At 44.2% G+C, this 20,914-nt stretch overlaps 1 protein-coding gene across 1 annotated transcript; it reads right to left on the bottom strand.

Moving 5' to 3' along the window:
* Window positions 1-998: 998 nt before the first annotated feature.
* On the bottom strand, window positions 999-7,392 carry LOC135933327 (uncharacterized). Its single transcript, XM_065471468.1, has 6 exons — window positions 6,606-7,392; window positions 6,213-6,422; window positions 3,226-5,960; window positions 2,912-3,013; window positions 2,096-2,184; window positions 999-1,134 (listed from the first exon to the last, which is right to left on the bottom strand). The coding sequence occupies exons 1-6, from the start codon at window positions 7,390-7,392 to the stop codon at window positions 999-1,001; spliced, it is 4,059 nt and encodes a 1,352-aa protein (XP_065327540.1).
* Window positions 7,393-20,914: the final 13,522 nt, after the last annotated feature.

Genomic DNA, 20,914 nt, shown 5'->3' with positions numbered 1-20,914 from the left:
AGATCTTGTTGTATCTCGCCCTCTCTGAGGCCCAAGACAAACTGATCATGCATGCACAGGTCGCGCGCTGAGGGTCTTGTGGCTCTTTTATCATGACCTATCTCCCTTAAATGTAAAGTGAACTTTCTAATAGGCTCTTCTGGCCTTTGTCTGCAGTCATAAAACATGGCACGCAAGGTACTGTTAAGGGTCCGAAATTGGTGGAGAGTACAAAACCAGGACAGTCCAGAAGATTTGGGTCAAAGCAATCTTTATTGAAGTTCACGCGCGGGAAGACAATCACTGCATACATCAGCAAGGGTCTTCGCCAAAATTATACTTCAGATTGCTTTTATATCATCAGAGTATTATGACGCCCCCTCTTGCGTTTACAATCACATAATTTGCATGTACAGAACATTTATGTATTTTAAGAATTAACTGCAGACACAGGAGTTCCCCTTTTGGCATCTTCTTCCAAAGAAGGCAATAAACTCAGGCCTCTGTGGTCTCCAGGGGCTGGTCTTCTCCACTCGTCACCTGTTGTCAAGACAGAACCTCCAGTGCAGTATGTTAACTGAGTGCCTTCAGGCCTCTTCTTAAATCTGTTTCTAAGTTATATGTAATGTATGTATGTATTTTGTAAGCCTGTGTGCAATCTTTCTTAAGCTCCCCACTTCCTTACCAATGTATCACCCAGACATCGCGCTGAATGAAGCTTGTGACCTTTATTTACCTGGGAAAGCTTCAACTCTTTAAGACCATGGAGCTGCAATGTGTGTAAAGATATAACAATATAAAATGGTTATGACTGCACCTGTGAGAGATTAATATGGTGTCAGTATGTTTAAATGTTTCAAGGCCAACTTGAAGCTATAAGCTGTGTGATTAATGCTATTGGCAAGGCTATGAAATATATTGTAATAATGAAGCAATTTCCTTTGATTCTCACAATCCTCCTTTTGACCTCTTGCCACAAGAGGTCACCACACCGTGTGCTGTGTCACTCCTCGGCCCCCTCAGTCGTTTCTACGTCCATTAATGGCATCATAGACACCGGGGTCACCACCCCGGGGTCCACTGCCCTCGTAATTACCTTTTCCAACAATCCTCTGACACAAGGAATGAGACAGCATCCGCAGGTGACCAAAATCCCTAGAAAAGCAGATACAGATAGCATGGCAGACATTACAAACCCTTTCCACTGGCCAAACACGGATGTCATCCAGCCCTCAAAGGGATTCTCAATTCCAGAATCTTCATGCATGGTTCTTGACAGCGTTTTAAGACCTTCCAGAGCTCGGGTAACTGAGCCATCTGGGGCAGTATTATTAGGAATGAAAGTACAACACAGGTCACCAAACATAGCACAGACCCCTCCCCTCTCGGCCAGAACCATGTCGAGAGCGAGTCTGTTTTGGACCCCCATTAATGAGGTCGGGCCCAACTGCTCCGCCACTCCCTCAAAGGCATCCCTGGTCAGGTTTGAGAGTCTCAGCAGGTTATAATGGACATAATTTATTCTATCCACATTCTTGTTTGGGGTCACTGGAAAAAGAGCAGAAATGATTGGTAAGTTTTCAAAACCAGCTGCTACTTGATCTGCCAGTTTATACTCGTTAGGAACTCCCCTGGGCACTCCTATGGAGTCGATCCAGGTGGGTGAATTCATCCTAGGATCATATGCATGTGTCCCCTTACCCAATACATGTCGCTTACGTCTGGCTGCCAGTGTGCGTGTGTTACTCTGGGGAATTGCTGTCACTCTGTTGCCGATTAATATCAGTTGAGCACCCAACCTTACCATTGCACAGGTCCCGACACTTCCTAGTGGAACACGGACCAAAAGAGTTCTCTCCCCACAATAATAGTACAACCCACTTCTTGCCCATGTACCTATTACTGTGTTTGAGTCATTCTTTGCATTGGTGGTTCTTCCTGTGAGCGTCGTAGCGCACCAGCTGGGATCGATATCTCCCAGCTTGTATTTCACTTTGTCTGTGGAGAACTTAAAGCAAGTATAGTTATCTTTCTTGGGTCTAAATGGTCCTACCTTTGTACCTTTATCAATTGGCGGGAAGAGGCTGGCCAATATTGAACAATTGCCAGTACTCACCGCTTCTCTTGTGATTTGTAGCATGCAGTCATATCCCCATTTGTCCTCTGGATACAGTGGAGCGGGTTCTGTAAACAAGCGCGGCCTAGCTGAAGCACAAGCAACACAGTTAGATACATCTTGTTCTTTTGCATTTTGAGCCACCCAGTCCAGCCACAGGTTACTGTCACTGAAACCGGTGGCGCGTTCAATTAAGTCCTGAGGCTTCAACCTGGTGTAATCCACAATCAGGACTCGCCGCTTTTGCTCCTCACGGGCAACAGTTAACGACCCGTTTCCCCAATCCCCTGTACTATTTATGACCGGAGGGTTGGGCTTTGGGTTTACTAAATTCACTCTAATCACACCTGTCGGGTCTGTCCCTGAAACATCTACCCCAATCACCAGGTAAAACACGCCTCCCGGACTATTTGACCTGGGCAAAGAGCTCCATGGTCCCAGAGAGAGGGTAATAAGGTTCTGTTAGGCAGAAAAGTCCCTCTTAATTGCTATCCCTTTCAATCCTTCAGGCACGTGTGGCTCCCACTTCACTCCAGTCCAGGCTACCACCTTGCTCCACCCCGGGATGCACCAGTGCCCCGCGGTATAAGACGCTAGCACTGGGCGGATTCCCCGGCTGGAGTGAGGGTTCCCTCCCCGGGTACAAATATCCGGGTGACTGCAGATCCACACGTCATATCCCCTCCAGCTGCTGTTTGCGCCTTTGCAGTTAATCACTTCACACAAATCAAAAGAGTATGAACTCGTGGACCCTTTAACGTAGTCCAATTCCATGCCATTATAAGCGCTGAGACACCCATCCCTTTTACCTGATACCTCTCGTTTGGGTCTCTGTAACGGCCCCATTTCAGTGTTCTGTTTTTCAGTCGGTGGAGGGCTGGGCTGACCTCCGTGCTCGGGTGGGCTGTTCCAGGCTATCTGCCAAAAATACACAAAAATACATATTAGCAAAAGTAATACTATCTTATATAACAACCATGTGGTTGTGAGGAGCATTTTTACCAATTTTCTCTCCTCACGCCTCCTGCTACGTGCCTGTATGTCAAATGCGTGCATGTTGTCATGTGAAACTTATACTTCTTTTATCAAAATATACTTATTTAAATGCTTTCCCCTTTTTAATGTGTTACCACTCCCTTGCGTTGGCGTGGGGATCTCCTCCTTTGCTGTTCTTCTTGCTTCGGCCTCCCAGGTAGACTACTGTTCGGCCCGTTGCACGGGGGAGAGGATTTATTCTGCCTCTGGCTGTCGTCAGCCCCCGTGTTCGGTGGAGCTAGGTCGCTGTCCACCAGGCTCTCGTCTGCTGCAGCACACTGCGTCCAGTGATACCAATTTTCACCTTTTCCTTTCAAACGAACCGCTGTGGCCGTCCGAGCCGTCACCTCGTAGGGTCCGGTCCAGCGAGGCTCTTTCCACTTCCTCTTTATGACTTTCAGCCACACTGCTTTTGCCTCTGGAACCTCTCCTTCTGCCGTGGGCCTCCCGGCGGTCACCTGTTTTGTAAAACTGGACACAAGAGCTTTTACTTCATTAAAATATTCAGCATGAGACTTGTTACTTCTCTTAGACTGTTCTGTCGCTGGAACCACCGTCCAAGGCGCCGGAAACTGCCGTCCTGTCAGCAGCTCATAGGGCGTGAAACCTGTGGATTGGTTAACAGAACATCTTATGGTCATCAAAGCAATTGGCAGGGCTGCAACCCAATTCAACCCTGTCTGTGCACAGATTTTAGCCAATTTGTTCTTCAAATTTAGGTTCATTCTTTCTACTTTTCCTTGGGACTGAGGATGGTACACTGTCCCGAATTTATGCTGGACTCCCAGCATTCTCTCCACCTCTGCTAGATCCTTATTTCTAAAATGGGTCCCGTTATCTGATCTAATTCTCTTGGGAAACCCATGCCTTGGGATGTAGTGGTTAATCAGACATTTAATCACACTTTTTGCATCCTCTCTTTTAGTAGCCCATGCCTCTGGCCAGCCGGTCAGAGCATCCACACATACCAACAAGTACCTCAGTCCTCCTGGTCCCCCATCCACCATGTCAGTGTAGTCAATCACAATTTCTTCTCCTGGTCTCTCTGGCATGAGGAACTTACCTGGTTCTGGCTTCACCGCTGGTTTTGGATTGTGTGCCCCACAGATCAGACACGTTCTGGCTTTTTCTTTTATCATGTCTCTCAGGTGAGGGTGCCACCAGTGACACAAGTTTCTCTCCATCTGTGCCACACCCACGTGACCAAGTCCATGTGCCTCACTTACCTTCTTTTCAGCCAGCTTGGCTGTTAGAGCCGGTCGCCCGTGGGGCCCTCTCCACAGACCTCCTTCTTTTCTGGCTCCTCGGGCCTGCCACACCTCCTTTTCTTCCTGGGTGACTTCTTCCTGCGCCCTTCTGGCTTCCTCCAACACATTAACGGTTGGCTCTTCTTCAGCAATAACCTCCACCATCTGTCTCCGTCCTTTGTAGCCTGCTGCTTCTTTGGCGGCTTCATCTGCTTTCTGGTTCCCTTTTGCTACCATTGTGTTTTCTTGAGAGTGTGCTTTACATTTTATGATACTTACCATGTCTGGGTCGTTCAGAGCGTCTTCCAGTTCCTCCATTTCCTTCTTATGGCATATTGGGGCATTGGTTGCTGTTCTGAAACCTGCTCTCTTCCATTGAGCGAGTTCCACGTGAGCTGCCCCGAATGCATAAGCTGAATCAGTGTAGATGTTCACCTTCATGTTCTTGGCCAGTCTCAGGGCTCGAGTCAGGGCTATTACTTCAGCTCTCTGTGCTGACTGTTGACCCTCTATTCTTCCAGCTTCTTGTACCTCATACTGTCGTCCTCTTCTGGAAACCACCGCGTAGCCTGCTTTCAGTCCTTCTTCATCCCGGTGACAACAGCCGTCTGTGAACCAGTCCTCCGCACCTATGATAGGTTCTGCTTTCAAATCTTCTCTGACCTTCTCTTCAGCTTCAGCTCTTTTGGCACAGTCGTGTGGTTCCCCTGACCCCATCAAGTCTGCCATGTTTATGCCTTCATGTGTAAACGTCAAGTTTGGAGCATCCAGGACTTTGCTCAGTCTCTGTTGTCTCAGTGGTGTCATTGTGAAGGCTTGTGAGTTTACATAGGCTACTACACTGTGTGTGGTGAGCACTTTAAGTGGATGTTCTCTTACTACATGTGCTGTTTTCTGAATGATTTTGGCTACCCCAGCTGCATGCTGTGTACATGGGGGATGTCTTGCCTCTGTTGGATTTAATCTTACGCTGACATACATAAGCACATCCCTACCTCCTCCTTTTTTCTGAAACAAAACGCCATTCACAATCTCATTTGTTTCAGAAACATCAAGATAGAATGGTTCATCATAGTTGGGTGTGGCCAGATCTGTGGCTCTTGACAGGTCTTGTTTGAGTGAAATGAATGCTGTCTCTGTTGGTGGTGTCCATGGTAACTCTGCCTTAAGGTTTCGAACGCCCACCTTTTTGATCAGGTCCCTTAAGGGGGCCGTCTTACCCGCATAATTCGGGATAAACTGTCTGCTGTAGCCTGTCAGGCCAAGAAAGGAAAGGAGTTCCTTCACAGTTCTTGGTTTTGGGTGTGTCAGAATCTGGTCTCTGTGTGTGTTCATTAAACCCACTGACCTGTGTGCGATGACTCGGCCCAGAAATGTTACTTCCGGTCGGACCAGCTGCAGTTTTTCTTTACTTACTTTAAACCCACATTCTGCCAAGCGGTTCAGAACCACCAGAGAGGCTGCTGTGCAGGCGGATGCGGACGGGGCTGCTATTAACAAGTCATCTACGTACTGAATGAGTGTACAACCTTCAGGCAGATGGCACGGTGACAGCGCGTCTTTCAGCACCTGGTTGAAAATGCCTGGAGACAAGGCAAAACCCTGTGGCAGGCGTGTGTATCTGTACTGCTGTCCTCTGTATGTGAATGAAAAAATGTCCCTGAGTGATTCATGCAGAGGGAGACAAAAGAAAGCATTAGCAAGATCAATACATGTAAACCACTTTTGTTCCCACGAGATGGCGGTTAACGCCGTGTATGGGTTTGGTACAGGCACGGTGTCTGTACGTAGTATTGCATTAATCGCTCTCAAATCATGTGCCATCCTGTATTTACCTGTCCCGTGCTTTTCTACTGGCAGAATAGGTGTGTTCCAGTATGATTGAGAAGGCTCGAGCACCCCTACTTTCAACAACCCCTCAATTGTTTCTGCAATTCCTTCCTCAGCTTCTGGTTTATGTCTGTACTGAGGTCTCTCAATTGGCACTTCCGATTTCAGCTGAAAGAGGACGGGTGAACAATTGGCCAGGCCAACATCCGTGGGCCCTGTTGACCACAAACAGTCAGGGAGCTGTGAAAGTGCTGCAACTGCATCAGGGTGGTCTGTTTTTTCCCTGCCGTGTGTTCTTGAAATTTCTTTGTGTTCTACAACCACCGCGTCATTGGACAGACAGGTGATTCGGTAGGTTTTGCACTGTGGTGCATACCAGACATTTGGGATTTGAGTACTTTGCCACCAGCTGTTATCCAGGGCTCGCTTGACCATCGGACCCAACTCTCGGGCCTGATGACCGACGTGGACCGCCAAAGTGACATGGGGAGCTGAATCGGAGCCCATCTCGTACCAAAGCAGTTGTTCTTCCGTCAATTTTGCAGCCGCTGCTACCCCTTCCGGGCCCACATAAATGTTATGGCAACGCACGCTCCAAATTTGACCTTCGAGGTCATTTTCAAAATTTTCTCGGTACGTGTCATCGTCGTCCCTATCATAAAACAGAGTGACGTGGTAAGGGTCACGCGGCGGGGTGTAGACGGCCAGGCTCATTATCCAGGGTCTCCACAGCTCATATTGTCTCAGAATGTCGTCTTCCACCAGCCTCCCCCAGTAGATGTCGGCTGTAGCTTGTTCAGAGTCTTGGAGCAGATATTGAGTCTTTGTATGTGTCCCCAGGCACGGGAACTGGTTTCCGCCCGGCAAAGTAACCGTCAGGCCATCTGCGGAACAGGTGATGGTAGCTCCTAGCTTCACAAGCAGATCTCTGCCCATGAGATTTACTGGTACCTGTGGCGACACCACATATCTGTGCTTCAAAGTCTGTCTTCCCAGCTCAGTAAGTGCTGGATCAGTTAATGGCAGAGTCATTGGAACCCCGGAGAAACCAACCACGCTCACAGTGTGGTCAGAGATGGTTGCACTGTTTGGTGTGGATATAAGCGTGGAGTAGGTCGCTCCAGTGTCCACCAGGAAGGTCAGTGGTGTTCCTTCCACAGTCATTGACAGCATGGGATCTGCCATTCCCACACCGTCCGGTTTCTCAGGGCCCCGTCAATATTGCTCTTCCCAGCCCCAGTCTGCCACTGGATACTGGGCGAGTGGCGCTGCACCTGGGTTAGGAGCTTGGTGTCCACCTCTGTATACACCTCTTCCTCTGGGAGTTCCACGTGCCTGGGTTTGGTAGCCTCGCCCACGGTAGTTTTGGGGCTGTTCCGGGCAGTCTCTCGCCCAATGTCCCTCTGCTCCACATCTCAGACAGGCATTCCATGACGCATAGCTGGGATTCCCCGTCCCACGAGCCCTTTGTCCTCTCCCGGCGTAACCACCACGCCCTCTGTATGGTCTCGCCACCCCCCAATTCCCCGCAGGTTGTCTCTGCCTTGGTGCGTTGACGGGCCAGCGGTCATCAGGATAAAGGTTGGGGTCCAGATCTGGCCACTCAGGCACGGGATCAGGCTGTGGCTTTGCCACCATCATTTTCTTTGTGGCTTCCTTACTCTCCTTTTTCTTCTCGCTTGCTTTATCTCTCGCCTCCATAAGCTGTAATTTCAAGAGCAGCGCCTGCGCTTCCTCTAGCTCCCTCTTCTGCTTGTTCACGTCATCCCTCTCCAACATCAACCGATGCGTTACATGCCTCTCCCACTGGGTGGAGTCAGCCACAGCAAAGTCTGGATTTTTCTCCAAATCAGTTCTCACCTGCTGAGGCAGCCCTGCCAGCACCGCCGCTCTGAACCACGCTCTTGATTCTCCTTCTTGACCAGGATGTATCCCTGTTTCTGACATCCACTGCTCTTTTGCCCTTGCTAGAAACTCTAAAGGTGTGTATTGTGGATCCCAGACTATTTTAGGAATGGCTCCTGTATTTGGGGTAGGGTACTTTTCACGTACTGCATTTGCTAGGGCATTTCGCACCTCACAATATGGCACGTTATTTGCGTAGAGAGTTGTTCCTGCGATTGCTTCGACGTCTGCCAGAGCGCCCCCTAGCATAACTCTTCCGGCCGCCGCGCGGAAGTCACCGATGGCAATTTCCTCTCCTTCTGTTAGCATGTTCAGTTTCCTCAGCCATTTTGCTCCTCCTTCTGTGATGGGTGGCAGTTGTCTAACCAATGCTTCCAAATCTCTTACCTTATATGCTCGGTAAATTGGTTCATGTTTGGGGCCCATTATCAGCGGCAAGTTACGGCTTGGTCTTTGGGCTTCATCCTCAAATTCCACTTCTCTGCTCTTCCCAGTCTTTCCTGAATTTCTTGAGGTGTCAAATATGGATTGGCGCTCCCCTTTGACGGTGGGCCTAGGTTTTGTGTCTGGGGCTCTGTACACTGTTCTACTGCGCAAATCCAGATTTCTGTCCTGCTCACAATCGCCTTGTCCTTCAGTCTCCTCCTGTTCTTCGTCCTCCTCCTCTTCCGACGAGGTCTTGCGATCTTTTATGTCCTCCTCCATCACTCTCCTCAGTACTTTCTTCCCTTTCCATCCAGGCTTGAGATCCTTCATTTCCTCCTCCGCAAGTTCCTTCAGGGCTTTTTGCTTTGCGGCGGTCAACGTGTCTACTACCGCCAGTAGGGCGTCTCTGTCCTCGTGCATACGCCCACGAACTTGCCCGTCCCAGAGGTCCTTCTTCTGTGTGTACTGCTTACCTGCTTGGCTCACTCTCTGTCCCATGTGGAACGGCAACTCAGCAAACTCTGACCTTCTTTCTTCTTCATCTGGTGAAGTCACCTCTTCAGTCGGGGCAGCAGGTGAGGCTTCGGTGTGAGACACCACCGTCGCTGCCGGTTCTCCTGCTGAGTCCTGCATCGTCCGGGCCAGGCGACACGATACCACACCTGGACCTGCGGTACAGGCCGTCTGTGTCCCCGCATTCTCCATGCTCTGCTGTCCCACCGCCGTCACTTCCTCAGCTTGTGTTGCCCCGGGCATGCTGGAGTACTGGACATTTACGAGTCCTCCGACCGCAATGCCAGTTTGTCCACCAGGGCCATGCACTTGTCCTCCTTCTATGGTCATTACTGGCATCACATAAGGGGGAGGAGCCTCGGCTCCACCAGGCTGTGGCGGGGCACTGGGAAGTTGAGTGATCCACGGATATATTGTTGGTGTGTGAGGGTTATTCACTCCTTCGCTTTTTAGCGTCAGTTTTATCATTTTGTCCTCCAACTTTTCATTATCTTCCTGTAATTTCTGCATTAATTTCATTATACTTGCCATTTCTTCTTCCTTTGCTTGCTCAGACTCTTCCACTTTTTCCTTCATCCAGGACGATACTGCACTGCACATCATCATCCACTTGCAGCAGTTCCCATGCATTGCCTTCAGGACCGTCATTTCCTTTTTTGTTTTCCGGTTGACTGAGCGGCCTCCTGATTGCTCCTGTAAGTTTTTTAGTATCTTCTCACATCTCTCTCCCTCTGTTTTAAGCACGGCGTCCAGTGGTGTCCTTTCATCTAAACCTTTGTGTTGTAATGCAAGAATTTTGCTTACCTCTTCTTCCATGGCTCGACACTCCTTCTCAGCTGCTTTAGATGAACCTGTACAGGCCATTCTTACGGCCTTTTTCAGCTCCTCCATCTGGTCTTTCAATGTTTTGTAGCGTCTCTGTCCGGTACCCGAACTGTCAGCCATTTTGTGTCTTCCTGTAAGACAGCACTTACCTCTTCAAAATGGCTGCTGTCGGCTCCTCCCTTTCAGTCACCCACCGGCACTTCCCAGTTCAGCTCAGTGCTCGTCCGTCCGCTCTAACGGTCACTTCCTCTTTTTAATTCTGCTTGGTGACACACACACACAGTGAACTCATGATCCACCACATCATGCGTATAATTCGGCACCCATTCAACCCTTATCCAAAGGCAGTCAGCTTAGTAAAATATAGAGAAAATGAAATACCTACCACTCAACTTAATCATTGTTATGTTAGTGTGTTTGATTTGGTTTTGTGTGTTACAATGTGAATACAACTATTTCTGCACTCCTCAAGGGACCTTAGTATGCCTGTCAGGAAACAGATGCACTGCCATTCACGCACCAGTGAGCAAAGGGGAACCACACCCTAGCTGTCTAGGGACCAAGCTTCTCTTTAGCAAATGTCATCAAATAATACATCACACGTTGTCAGCTAAAGCAATTATGCACAAGCTTCAGATCAACATTTCAAACTAGCACATTACCGCAAATGCAAGGCTACAAAAACACCACATTAACATTATTACTGTCACTCTCCATGTCCTTCATCTTGTGATGTCTCTGGGGAGATCTGAACATCCTCGCACAAATCTACTATAGTGCTAAATAATGAAAAGCTCGTGGTCAGCCACCAGACAATTTCAGCTTCTGTAATAGTTGTGGCCACTTCAATATCTACAGGGTCGTCAGGCGCTTCTGCCCGTTCTCCATGGAAAACCCGAGTCGCCCTGTAGAGACCGTCCCCCAGAGGAATAAGTTTTATGCTGCAGTAACCAAAAGTGAACATCTTCCTCTTTCAAATTGTTATGTGTGTACTGAGAAATAGCAAACAAAATTAATTTACTTCCTACCATGTGCTAGGCTGCACAGCACATGTAATGAAGCTGAAACTGAAAACTATACATATAACAGGAAATTAAACATAGGCCTATAACCCAACAGTGGCCTATAGCTCTACAGTTCTGCGGCCTCCTCGCTATTGTGTTCTACAATCTCCCGCAGGGAGGTTACCAAACGCAGGCAATCATGTAATAGCAGGGGGAATTCTGTTTCAGTCAAATTAAGAGTGATACTAAAGTAATGATCAGTAAGACCAACCTCACAGCAAACCCGCAGTTCAGTTTCTACCCACCACGTGTCACCATATGTCACTGGAGTCAACACCAGACTGAAAGTGAATCCAGTCATATTTCTACTAACCGACTCCAAATCAACATCTTGTGTGTCCTCCATTGAATGTACGTGTGCTCTTTAAGACTGACAGTCCAATGTCCTACACACACAAATACAATACGAGCTATCCCGTCCACTGGAAGTTAATGTCAAAATCCTGAAAAGCGCGCTCACAAAGGTCCGGAAAGTCACGTTCCGCCTCAACGGGATTGGTATAGGGATTACAGTATAATTCCAGTGCCCGAAAAATAATCAAACTGCGATTGGTAAAGTCTAATAGGAGTTGTTGCGAATTTCTTATTACTGCAGTTACTAAAAAAACCATAACGAGCGTCTGAAAGTAGAGCTTCACAACGACAGGTGACGTTTGCAATATCACCTGTCCATGTATATTCAACCACACAAGAGCCGCTATCAAACATGCGAGCTAAATGAGGCAGGGAGTTATCCCCGCCACTCAAACAGAATGTTAAAGTCCCTGAATGCCGTTGCACAAAATATAGCAAAGTCGCGTTCTGCGTCAGTGGGGCTTAAGTTTATATGTTCTCTACAGTACAATCGAATAGCAGTAAATATAACGACACAACTGCATGCAAAGTCTACTAATCTGTCTTCTGATCTGTCTATCAGTGAGGTAATTTTAAAACCGTAGGTAATGTCTGAAGAGACAAGGTGACATCGACAAGTTACAACATAAAACTCACCTATCGGCGTATGTTGAAGTAAGCAATAGCCAGAATCAGGCATGTGTGTATGTGTAAAGTTTATATTGTGCACTTAAAATAATAAAAGTACAAAAACTGCAAAACGCAAGTGCTATGAAATACTTCAAGACTGAAATAGTTCCGGTACGAGAAAAATAGAAGCTAGAATAATGCAAAATAATTTTAACAACCGTAATATAAACAAAGTAAAAGAAAGGTTATTTCCTTAAAACACCATATAGAACAGACGTACTAACAACCAAGTAAAAATTAAAGTAATTCTTTCCTTAAAACACCAGCAAGTCGTCTTTAACCCAGGCTGTGCAGGCAGTCATTAGGCACTCATTAGTAAACCGGAAATGTAACTTCAAGTAAGTCAGAAACACCTAATTTACATAGACACAGACACACACAGTGTAAAAATAACCCGCTTGTTGCGTAGCACTTGGCAGGCAGACAACATATACAAACCCCAAATTACAGTAAAAATCTCACACACAGACGTCTTATAAAAATCATATATACAATCATATATACATGGCCTTAAAAGTGCGTACCCTACAGAATTTAGACAAATTTTAAATTAACCCTCCAAGGGACAAACTCCAAGTTTTTGATAATCAATTACAGTATCAGGTCCAACCTGTATCTGTTCTAATTCCTAAGGTTCCTAAGTTAATTTAAAAGCGTCCAACGCCCAAGGTCCAACCTTTGCTACCCAAAAAAGCGCAAGAACCGTTCCAAACGGTAAAGTGGTCCAACCACTAGCTTATCTCAGGATGCCCTGTACCCCACGGTAAAGCTAAACCGAGCTAATCCTATTCGCCGATAGGTCAACAATGTGCGTCCACATCGAGGAGGGATCGCAACGTCCGGGCTATGCGCTTCTTAGAACATCCCACAGTTCCGTTCTACAGAAATTTACTTATATTTTTAAAGACATCTTATGAAACCACCTCAACCGACTTTCTTGATGTCCCAGTCCAGCTGTACATTCAATTATAACTGTATGACCATATACAGATTTCAAATTACCTATATCCTAAATTCAGTAGTCCAACTACTTTACTTTGTCTTTTTTCCTATTTCCATTACATTTACCTTTTCTTATTCAGCAGTCCAACTGCATTTAACTTATCCTTTTCTTATTTCAATGTATAAACTACACAACATCAGAACCTAAGAACACAAACAGTCATCAGTAATCTAATGAGTAGACATCAATTTCAATCATCCAATTCGGCACACTTCGGAATATTTCAACAGGTAGTGCCTACCTTGTGAGATGGGCTGCCCTTTGTCCACTCAAATCGATCACTGCCTCCTGATTGTGCGACCCCCTCGGACGTCCACAACGCCACTCTCTCCTCAACCAACACCGGCCAATGCACCAATTGTTAAGGGTCCGAAATTGGTGGAGAGTACAAAACCAGGACAGTCCAGAAGATTTGGGTCAAAGCAATCTTTATTGAAGTTCACGCGCGGGAAGACAATCACTGCATACATCAGCAAGGGTCTTCGCCAAAATTATACTTCAGATTGCTTTTATATCATCAGAGTATTATGACGCCCCCTCTTGCGTTTACAATCACATAATTTGCATGTACAGAACATTTATGTATTTTAAGAATTAACTGCAGACACAGGAGTTCCCCTTTTGGCATCTTCTTCCAAAGAAGGCAATAAACTCAGGCCTCTGTGGTCTCCAGGGGCTGGTCTTCTCCACTCGTCACCTGTTGTCAAGACAGAACCTCCAGTGCAGTATGTTAACTGAGTGCCTTCAGGCCTCTTCTTAAATCTGTTTCTAAGTTATATGTAATGTATGTATGTATTTTGTAAGCCTGTGTGCAATCTTTCTTAAGCTCCCCACTTCCTTACCAATGTATCACCCAGACATCGCGCTGAATGAAGCTTGTGACCTTTATTTACCTGGGAAAGCTTCAACTCTTTAAGACCATGGAGCTGCAATGTGTGTAAAGATATAACAATATAAAATGGTTATGACTGCACCTGTGAGAGATTAATATGGTGTCAGTATGTTTAAATGTTTCAAGGCCAACTTGAAGCTATAAGCTGTGTGATTAATGCTATTGGCAAGGCTATGAAATATATTGTAATAATGAAGCAATTTCCTTTGATTCTCACAGTACCCACAGCTGTTTTGTCCCCATACAGTTCTTTAAATTGAAGAAAGATCTTATCTGGCGTATCCCACTCCACTTGCTCCAAAATAAGAATTTCACATTGTGGTTCTCCTAATGCACTCAGCACAAAATCACATTGCTGTTCTATAGACCACTTTTGAGCATGGAGCATTGCACTAATCTGGCTCTCCCAGTCTTCATAATTAGTGTTAAGCCACAAAATTCTGGTACACAGGGTGCACCAATAAAAAATGGTGACACCATATTAACGGTTTCAGATAGTTCATCAGCCATATTGATCAGTCTAAGGCAGGTGGTTTTGTATGTTGGTCACAAATCCTGTCGACAAACGCCAAATATTACGTACGGCTCAAAATGGCTCCCGTACAAGAAAGTGGTAAGCTCTAATATTGACCAGTAAGAAACCACCACACTCACACTGCAATGGGGTACACAAGATTTAGTTTTCTTCTTCCAAGTCAGACTACAGGTTGAGGACTCAACTCCGGCCTGGAATCCAAGGCCCAAAGCCATGAACTTCTTCTTTTTGCATGTTGTAAAATCCTAATAAAACGTCTAATTATTTATTTTCCTGCTGACTGCAAAACAGCCACCACACTTCCGGCTGTCACTTCTCCTCCATTAGAAGCTGCAGCAGACGGCATCACGCCTTCAGCGCAGGAGCCTGCAGCTATTCCAGCTGAGTTGAAACCTGCAGCTCCCAGAAGAGCAGGAGAAGCAACTACAGCACCTACTGCAGGAAGACAAGACATGTATCAGACATGGATCGGGCTTTGATTCAAATTAGTTAAAGATAAATAAACTGCTTACTTGCTCCTACACCAGTACACACAGCTGTCACTATAACACAACATAAGAACACACATTAACATCTAACTGGGCCATAGCTCAGCACACAGCTGATCGAGGATTTAGATCAAGTAACTGAGCTACAGAGAAGACGGAGAGGCTTTATCCTACGATGGAGTATTAGAGCCACAAGAAAAAAGTTGTTGATATGGACATTACTGTTCCGCAACAAACTGCTATAATTACTATTTCCGCTACAAAATTCCTTATTTAGATGAGTTAGTGAAACAAATTGATCAGCTGTTGTGTGATACAACATTCACCCTCTTTATTGCACAAGGATGTAACCATCGATAACCTCGCATCTGTCCATTAGATCGTGGCTCAAGAGTTGGCAGTTCGTCTTGTAATCGGAAGGTTGCCGGTTCAAGCCACGGCTCGGACAGTCTTGGTCGTTGTGTCCTTGGTCAAGGCACTTCACCTACTGGTGATGGCCAGAGGGGCCGATGGCGTGATATGGCAGCCTCGGTTCTGTCAGTCTGCCCCAGGGCAGCTGTGGCTACAACTGTAGCTTGCCTCCACCAGTGTGTGAATGTGAGATTGAATAAATAGTGGAATTGTAAAGCGCTTTGAGGGTATTGAAAAGCGCTATATAAATGCAATCCATTATTATTACCAGCCCTTTTTTTGGTACAACCTAATACTTATCACCACACTGTGTTTATGAGCTAAAACCAGGGAGTTTTAGCTCATGAGCTAAAACCCCTGGTGAAAAGCATTTTAAGTTGTGTTCTGGTTATTTTAGCTCATTTTTTCTGGTTATTTTAGCTCATTTTTCCTTGCTACTAAAACCAATTCTGAAGTACGATTTCACCAACTCAGATGATATACAGTAGCAACCATGGCAGCTTGCCTTGAGACAGCTGTAATCTCCACATTTCTATGACTGAATTATTCATATCTACATGTGTGTGTTTTAAGGACTTGGATAATCGATAAATGGAAAAAGATTAAACCAGACAATGAAACAATGATCTTTTATGAGTGTTTATTTTTCAGCCAGCCAAAATGATTAAATTAGAAACTAAATATAACAGCTGCTGGCTATGCTTCTAATTTCTGGTTGATATTGTAGTATTCTTTTAGGCTGGACTTCCAAATTGGGTGAGACGACTTGAGGTTTGAGTGGGAGTTTAATTTGAGTACATTTGATTTATATAGCACCATTTTACAATAATAATTGTTAAATATAATAAATAAAAGACCTTAAAAATAATAGAGACACCCTAACAATTAAATAATCCCCTATGAGCAAGCACTTGGGGATGGTGGGATGGAAAAAAGCCCTTTTAAGAAATGTTCGGCAGAATGAGGCTCAAGGATGAGCAAAGTGGTTGGGGATGACAGAAAAGACAAAATAAGAAAAAAAGGACAAGACAAAACACATGATGGGAGGAAGAGGACCAACGTTACTGACACGCAGTAGTGATATATTAACGCACTGAGAGTAAAAGACAGAAGTGCTCAGTGCATGATGGGAAGTTAATGAGCAGTTGTGGCCTATAACAGCATAACTAAAGGATGGGACAGGGTCAGCTGATCCAGCTGTAGCTATAAGACTGATCAAAAAGGAAAGGTATGAGTTTAATGTTAAAAGACGAGAGCGTTTCTGGTTAAACAGGACAGGGACAGGAAAGCTGAAGGCTCAGCCTCCCATTAGACTCATTAGACCTCACCAGAGTGAACAACTTTCTCTGCAGCAACACAACTCATAACTTTTATTCACACCCTGTCCTGATACTTCTATTTCATCTGCTATAAACAATAACCATACACTATTATTGCAATCTATACTACAGCTCAAAAGTCTGTAGAGAATTAGAAATGTCTTATTTACTGACAACAGTGAAAATCTTTTTGATGTTTTACGAAATTAATCAGAAGCGTAAAGAAATATAAATAATTAATGGTAACATTTATCATAAATCACAAATGAGATTTAGTGTTGTTGAGACAACGTCGGTCTCTCCGATTCTTTTTGTCTTGGTAGAGATCACGCAGAGATGTTTCCAAATTTCACACAATCCTTTTATTACCCATTTTCCTTACAGATGCATCTGGAGATCAGCACACTGCATCCTGTGCAGTCCTACTCTAAAGGCTGATCTGAAGAGTTTCACACAACAGTTACAGTTATAGTCTCTGGTCTCCAATTTCTACAGTAAATCCCCCACAATGGAAAAACACTGGTAAAGTAGCCCGGGGTGCTGACACCCTGACCCCCATCTCCTTTTAAGGTAATGTACATTGGCAATTGTCTGCCCCTCACCCTCAGTAAATCTTGCTACTGTCCTGTATTTGGGGGTTAATTGCCCCACTTCCCTGCACCCCAGTTCTTTGTTCCCATCCCAGGACTATTTTCTATTTTGTAATCTTAAATCCTATCAACAACAAAATCATACTACGACACACACTAATAAACTACATTCACTATGACCTCAATACCTAATACACAGTCCATTATTTCTACAGTGTACTGTTATGAAAACAACAGAATGATGATGAGACACTGTGGTAAAGTTTTACAGGTATATTTACAGATAGTTATCAATACAGGATAAACACTATGGGCTCCAGGAGACGGGGCAGAGGTAGTGAAGGTTGTCTGGAGGCACACTCAGACACTGTCACAGAAGGTTGCGGAGATCCGTAACGCTGAAACGTCTGCACAGAAACGGAGAGTGAGCAAAGGCAAGAACTGATGGAAATGAAACTGTGGCATGATATGTTACCTTGGTACTGCAATGATCTGCTTGTTTAGAAGCCAGCATGAAGACCTCGTGAGGAACAGGCGAGTAATCAGCTGATTGTTCACAAGTGACTGAGAGACGGGAAGGTGGAGGAGCATCCCCTAAAAAAGACAAGCACACGGACAACAACACAGGCATGCACCGAAAGAGGAGAGAGAGAAAGAAGCAGGCCAGAAAAAGAGGGCAAGGGAACCATGACATCTACAGAGGCCCATTTTCATTTGGTACATCGTGTTGCCAGATGTCAGTTTGTGATGTTACATCCCAACTTGTCAGTCACAAAACCTTTTTCCAAAGATATCAGCACAAACCAAAATCATTGTGCGGATTAAAAACAGCAAATTGTTGAAGTTTGTGATGGATCATCCCATTTTCTGTTTGTACTCATCAGATGTGTTCCAGGTATATAACCATGTGATCGGTCCACACAGGAGTGATTGTTACTATTAATGGTCCCATGTATAAGTGTGTAGACATTTCCTAATGCATCATGGGTGATTTAACATAAATCATTCATTAAACACACATCTGTGAAAACATTTCTGATAAATTTCATGTAATATTATGTTAAAGTAAATGTAAATTATTAATTAAAAGACGACTGATTCAGTCTGACCACAAACCTTTGAGCAGTAGTGTGTGTTGTATGCATGTGTCTGTCTGTATCTGATCAGGATTTTGTCATCAGTGTCAACAAAACGCTCTTTTTTTTTTAGCTGTGTCTGTCATCAAAAATTGAGTTGGAGTGTTTTAAGTCTGATGGCAATCTCTCCCTAACAAGTCCACTTTATTGCGTGCTCATTTTCTCCTATTAGTGGCTCATATGTATATAATTAGGAAACATGCATTAAGTGGACTAATTTCTCACGCTTATCAGTGGCTCATGGCTGCTTAAGGCCTATGTCTGTACTTGACCACAGAGGCAGAGCATCATTCAACCTGCCAGCTGCCTATCTTGGGAGCTTTTCAAGGATGACAGACTCCACTTTCTCTGCAGCAAGACAGCTCATAACTTTTTTTACAGTGTCTCCCTGTCCTCATACTTCTATATATTCTTCTGTAATAGATAACTATACGCTATCATTGCAATCTACACTACAGTTCAAAAGTTTGAAGTCAATTTTCACCTGGTTTATAACCATGTGATCGGTCCATAAAGCAGTGATTGTTACTAAAAATGGCCCCATGTATAAGTGTGTAGACATTTCCTAATGCATCATGGGTGATTTAACATAAATGATTCATTAAACACACATCTGTGAAAACATTTCTTATAAATTTTTAAAAAAATATATTTTAAAGTAAATGTAAATTATTAATTAAAAAACGACAGTTTGAATCTGACCACAAACCTTTGAGCAGTAGTGTGTGTTGTATGCATGTGTCTGTCTGTATCTGATCAGGATTTTGTCATCAGTGTCAACAAAACGCTCATTTTTTTTTAGCTGTGTCTATCATCAAAAATTGAGTTGGAGTGTTTTAAGTCTGATGGCAATCTCTCCCTAACAAGTCCACTTTATTGCGTGCTCATTTTCTCCTATTAGTGGCTCATACGTATCTAACTAATGCACTTCATGCATGTTTCCTAATCTGTCACGCTTATCAGTGGCTCATGGTTGCTTAAGGCCTATGTCTGTACTTGACCACAGAGGCAGAGCATCATTCAACCTGCCAGCTGCTTATCTTGGGAGCTTTTCAAGGATGACAGACTCCACTTTCTCTGCAGCAAGACAGCTCATAACTTTTTTACAGTGTCTCCCTGTCCTCATACTTCTATATATTCTTCTGTAATAGATAACTATACACTAGCATTGCAATCTACACTACAGCTCAAAAGTTTGAAGTCAGTCAGAAACGTCTTTTTTTTTCTTAAAAAACCAAGATTCGTTTTTAGATTTTGTAAATTAATTGGGAATGCAAATAAATATTATTGCTTAAAACTTGTATAGATCACCAATTATAAATGATGTTTGATAAAATATTAACTGGTGTATTGATTACAACAATAATAGCGAGTGTGTAGATTATATTACCTTTCCTCAGTTTATCACATTAAATCTCAGCTTACTAGTGACCCAGCATTCTTCCAAGTACAGCAGCGCTAACCAACATCATTTTTTCAAGTAATATAAAAAACAATTTTATATATTACCTTTTTAAACATCCCATTTTTCTTTCTAATGTCATTAAAACAAGTTTGCACATTTGTATAACAACAGTTGGACCTCCAGATCTTTCAAGCTTTCAGTTTTTTTCTCAGTGTCACACATAGATTAGTTTTCGTTTCTTTCAATAAGAAAGTCAAATCTTCAAACCCTAAAGCAATCTTTTTTTCTTTCAATCATTCCAATATTTTTCATCTCCTGTGATATAATTGCAGTTAACCAGGGCTTAGCTACTCTGATCCACAGTGATTTTGGGGATGTGGATACCTATTTTTTCTCACAGGTGCAGAGCTTTTTTCTACAAAATTACGAATAAACTGCATTTTTTAAAAGTACCATTAACATAAATGTAGACTGACAAGTAACTCAACCTTTAACACAGTGATCAGTAGAGAAGAAAGAAAATAACCCATTTCAAAATTTCTAGTTCAGATCAAAATTATTGTTCTGATTAAGGAAACAGTAAATCTGGCCACATTATTGTCCTGATCCTCCAATTTTCCCTTTCCAGTGTGACTAAATAAAATTCAACTTTTTTAAATAAAAGCAGATGCACACCCAGATATTTCTTACAGTAAGAATTCTCCAACATCCTTTCAAAAGAAACATTTTTTGTCTTTCCTCAATTTTGAGACCAACTGAACCCACAAACCTGAAGCTGCAGACCCCAAACTAACCAAATTTAATGTTTCCTTAATCAGCACAGTAATTTGTAAGTCTTTGTGTGTTATGTTTACTCACAGTTTTGATGCTTGCTTCTTCGACTTGATCCACGATTAGCTCTGCACCATCGCTCTGCTGTTTTCTCTCTCCTCATGCTTCTCCTTCATGCGTCCTGTCCTCAGATATAATCCAACCAGCTGCCTCCTTGTTTCCTCCTTGACTTGTATTCGCAAAATTTCCAGTTAAATTAAGAGAAATCCAGAAAAGTTTTCCTGCTTCAAAAGCTCTTCCAGTTGCCTGTCTTCTTGTCCTCCTTCAAATGTGCATTTTGTATATTTGTATTTATTTGACTTCATACTGCCATGACAACATAACACAGAGCATCATGGTAG

This window comes from Pelmatolapia mariae, linkage group LG7, assembly GCF_036321145.2.
Source record: "Pelmatolapia mariae isolate MD_Pm_ZW linkage group LG7, Pm_UMD_F_2, whole genome shotgun sequence".
Classification (NCBI taxonomy): domain Eukaryota; kingdom Metazoa; phylum Chordata; class Actinopteri; order Cichliformes; family Cichlidae; genus Pelmatolapia; species Pelmatolapia mariae.
The sequence above is the reverse complement of the archived record's forward strand: the minus strand, read 5'-3'. Positions and strand labels throughout refer to the sequence as shown.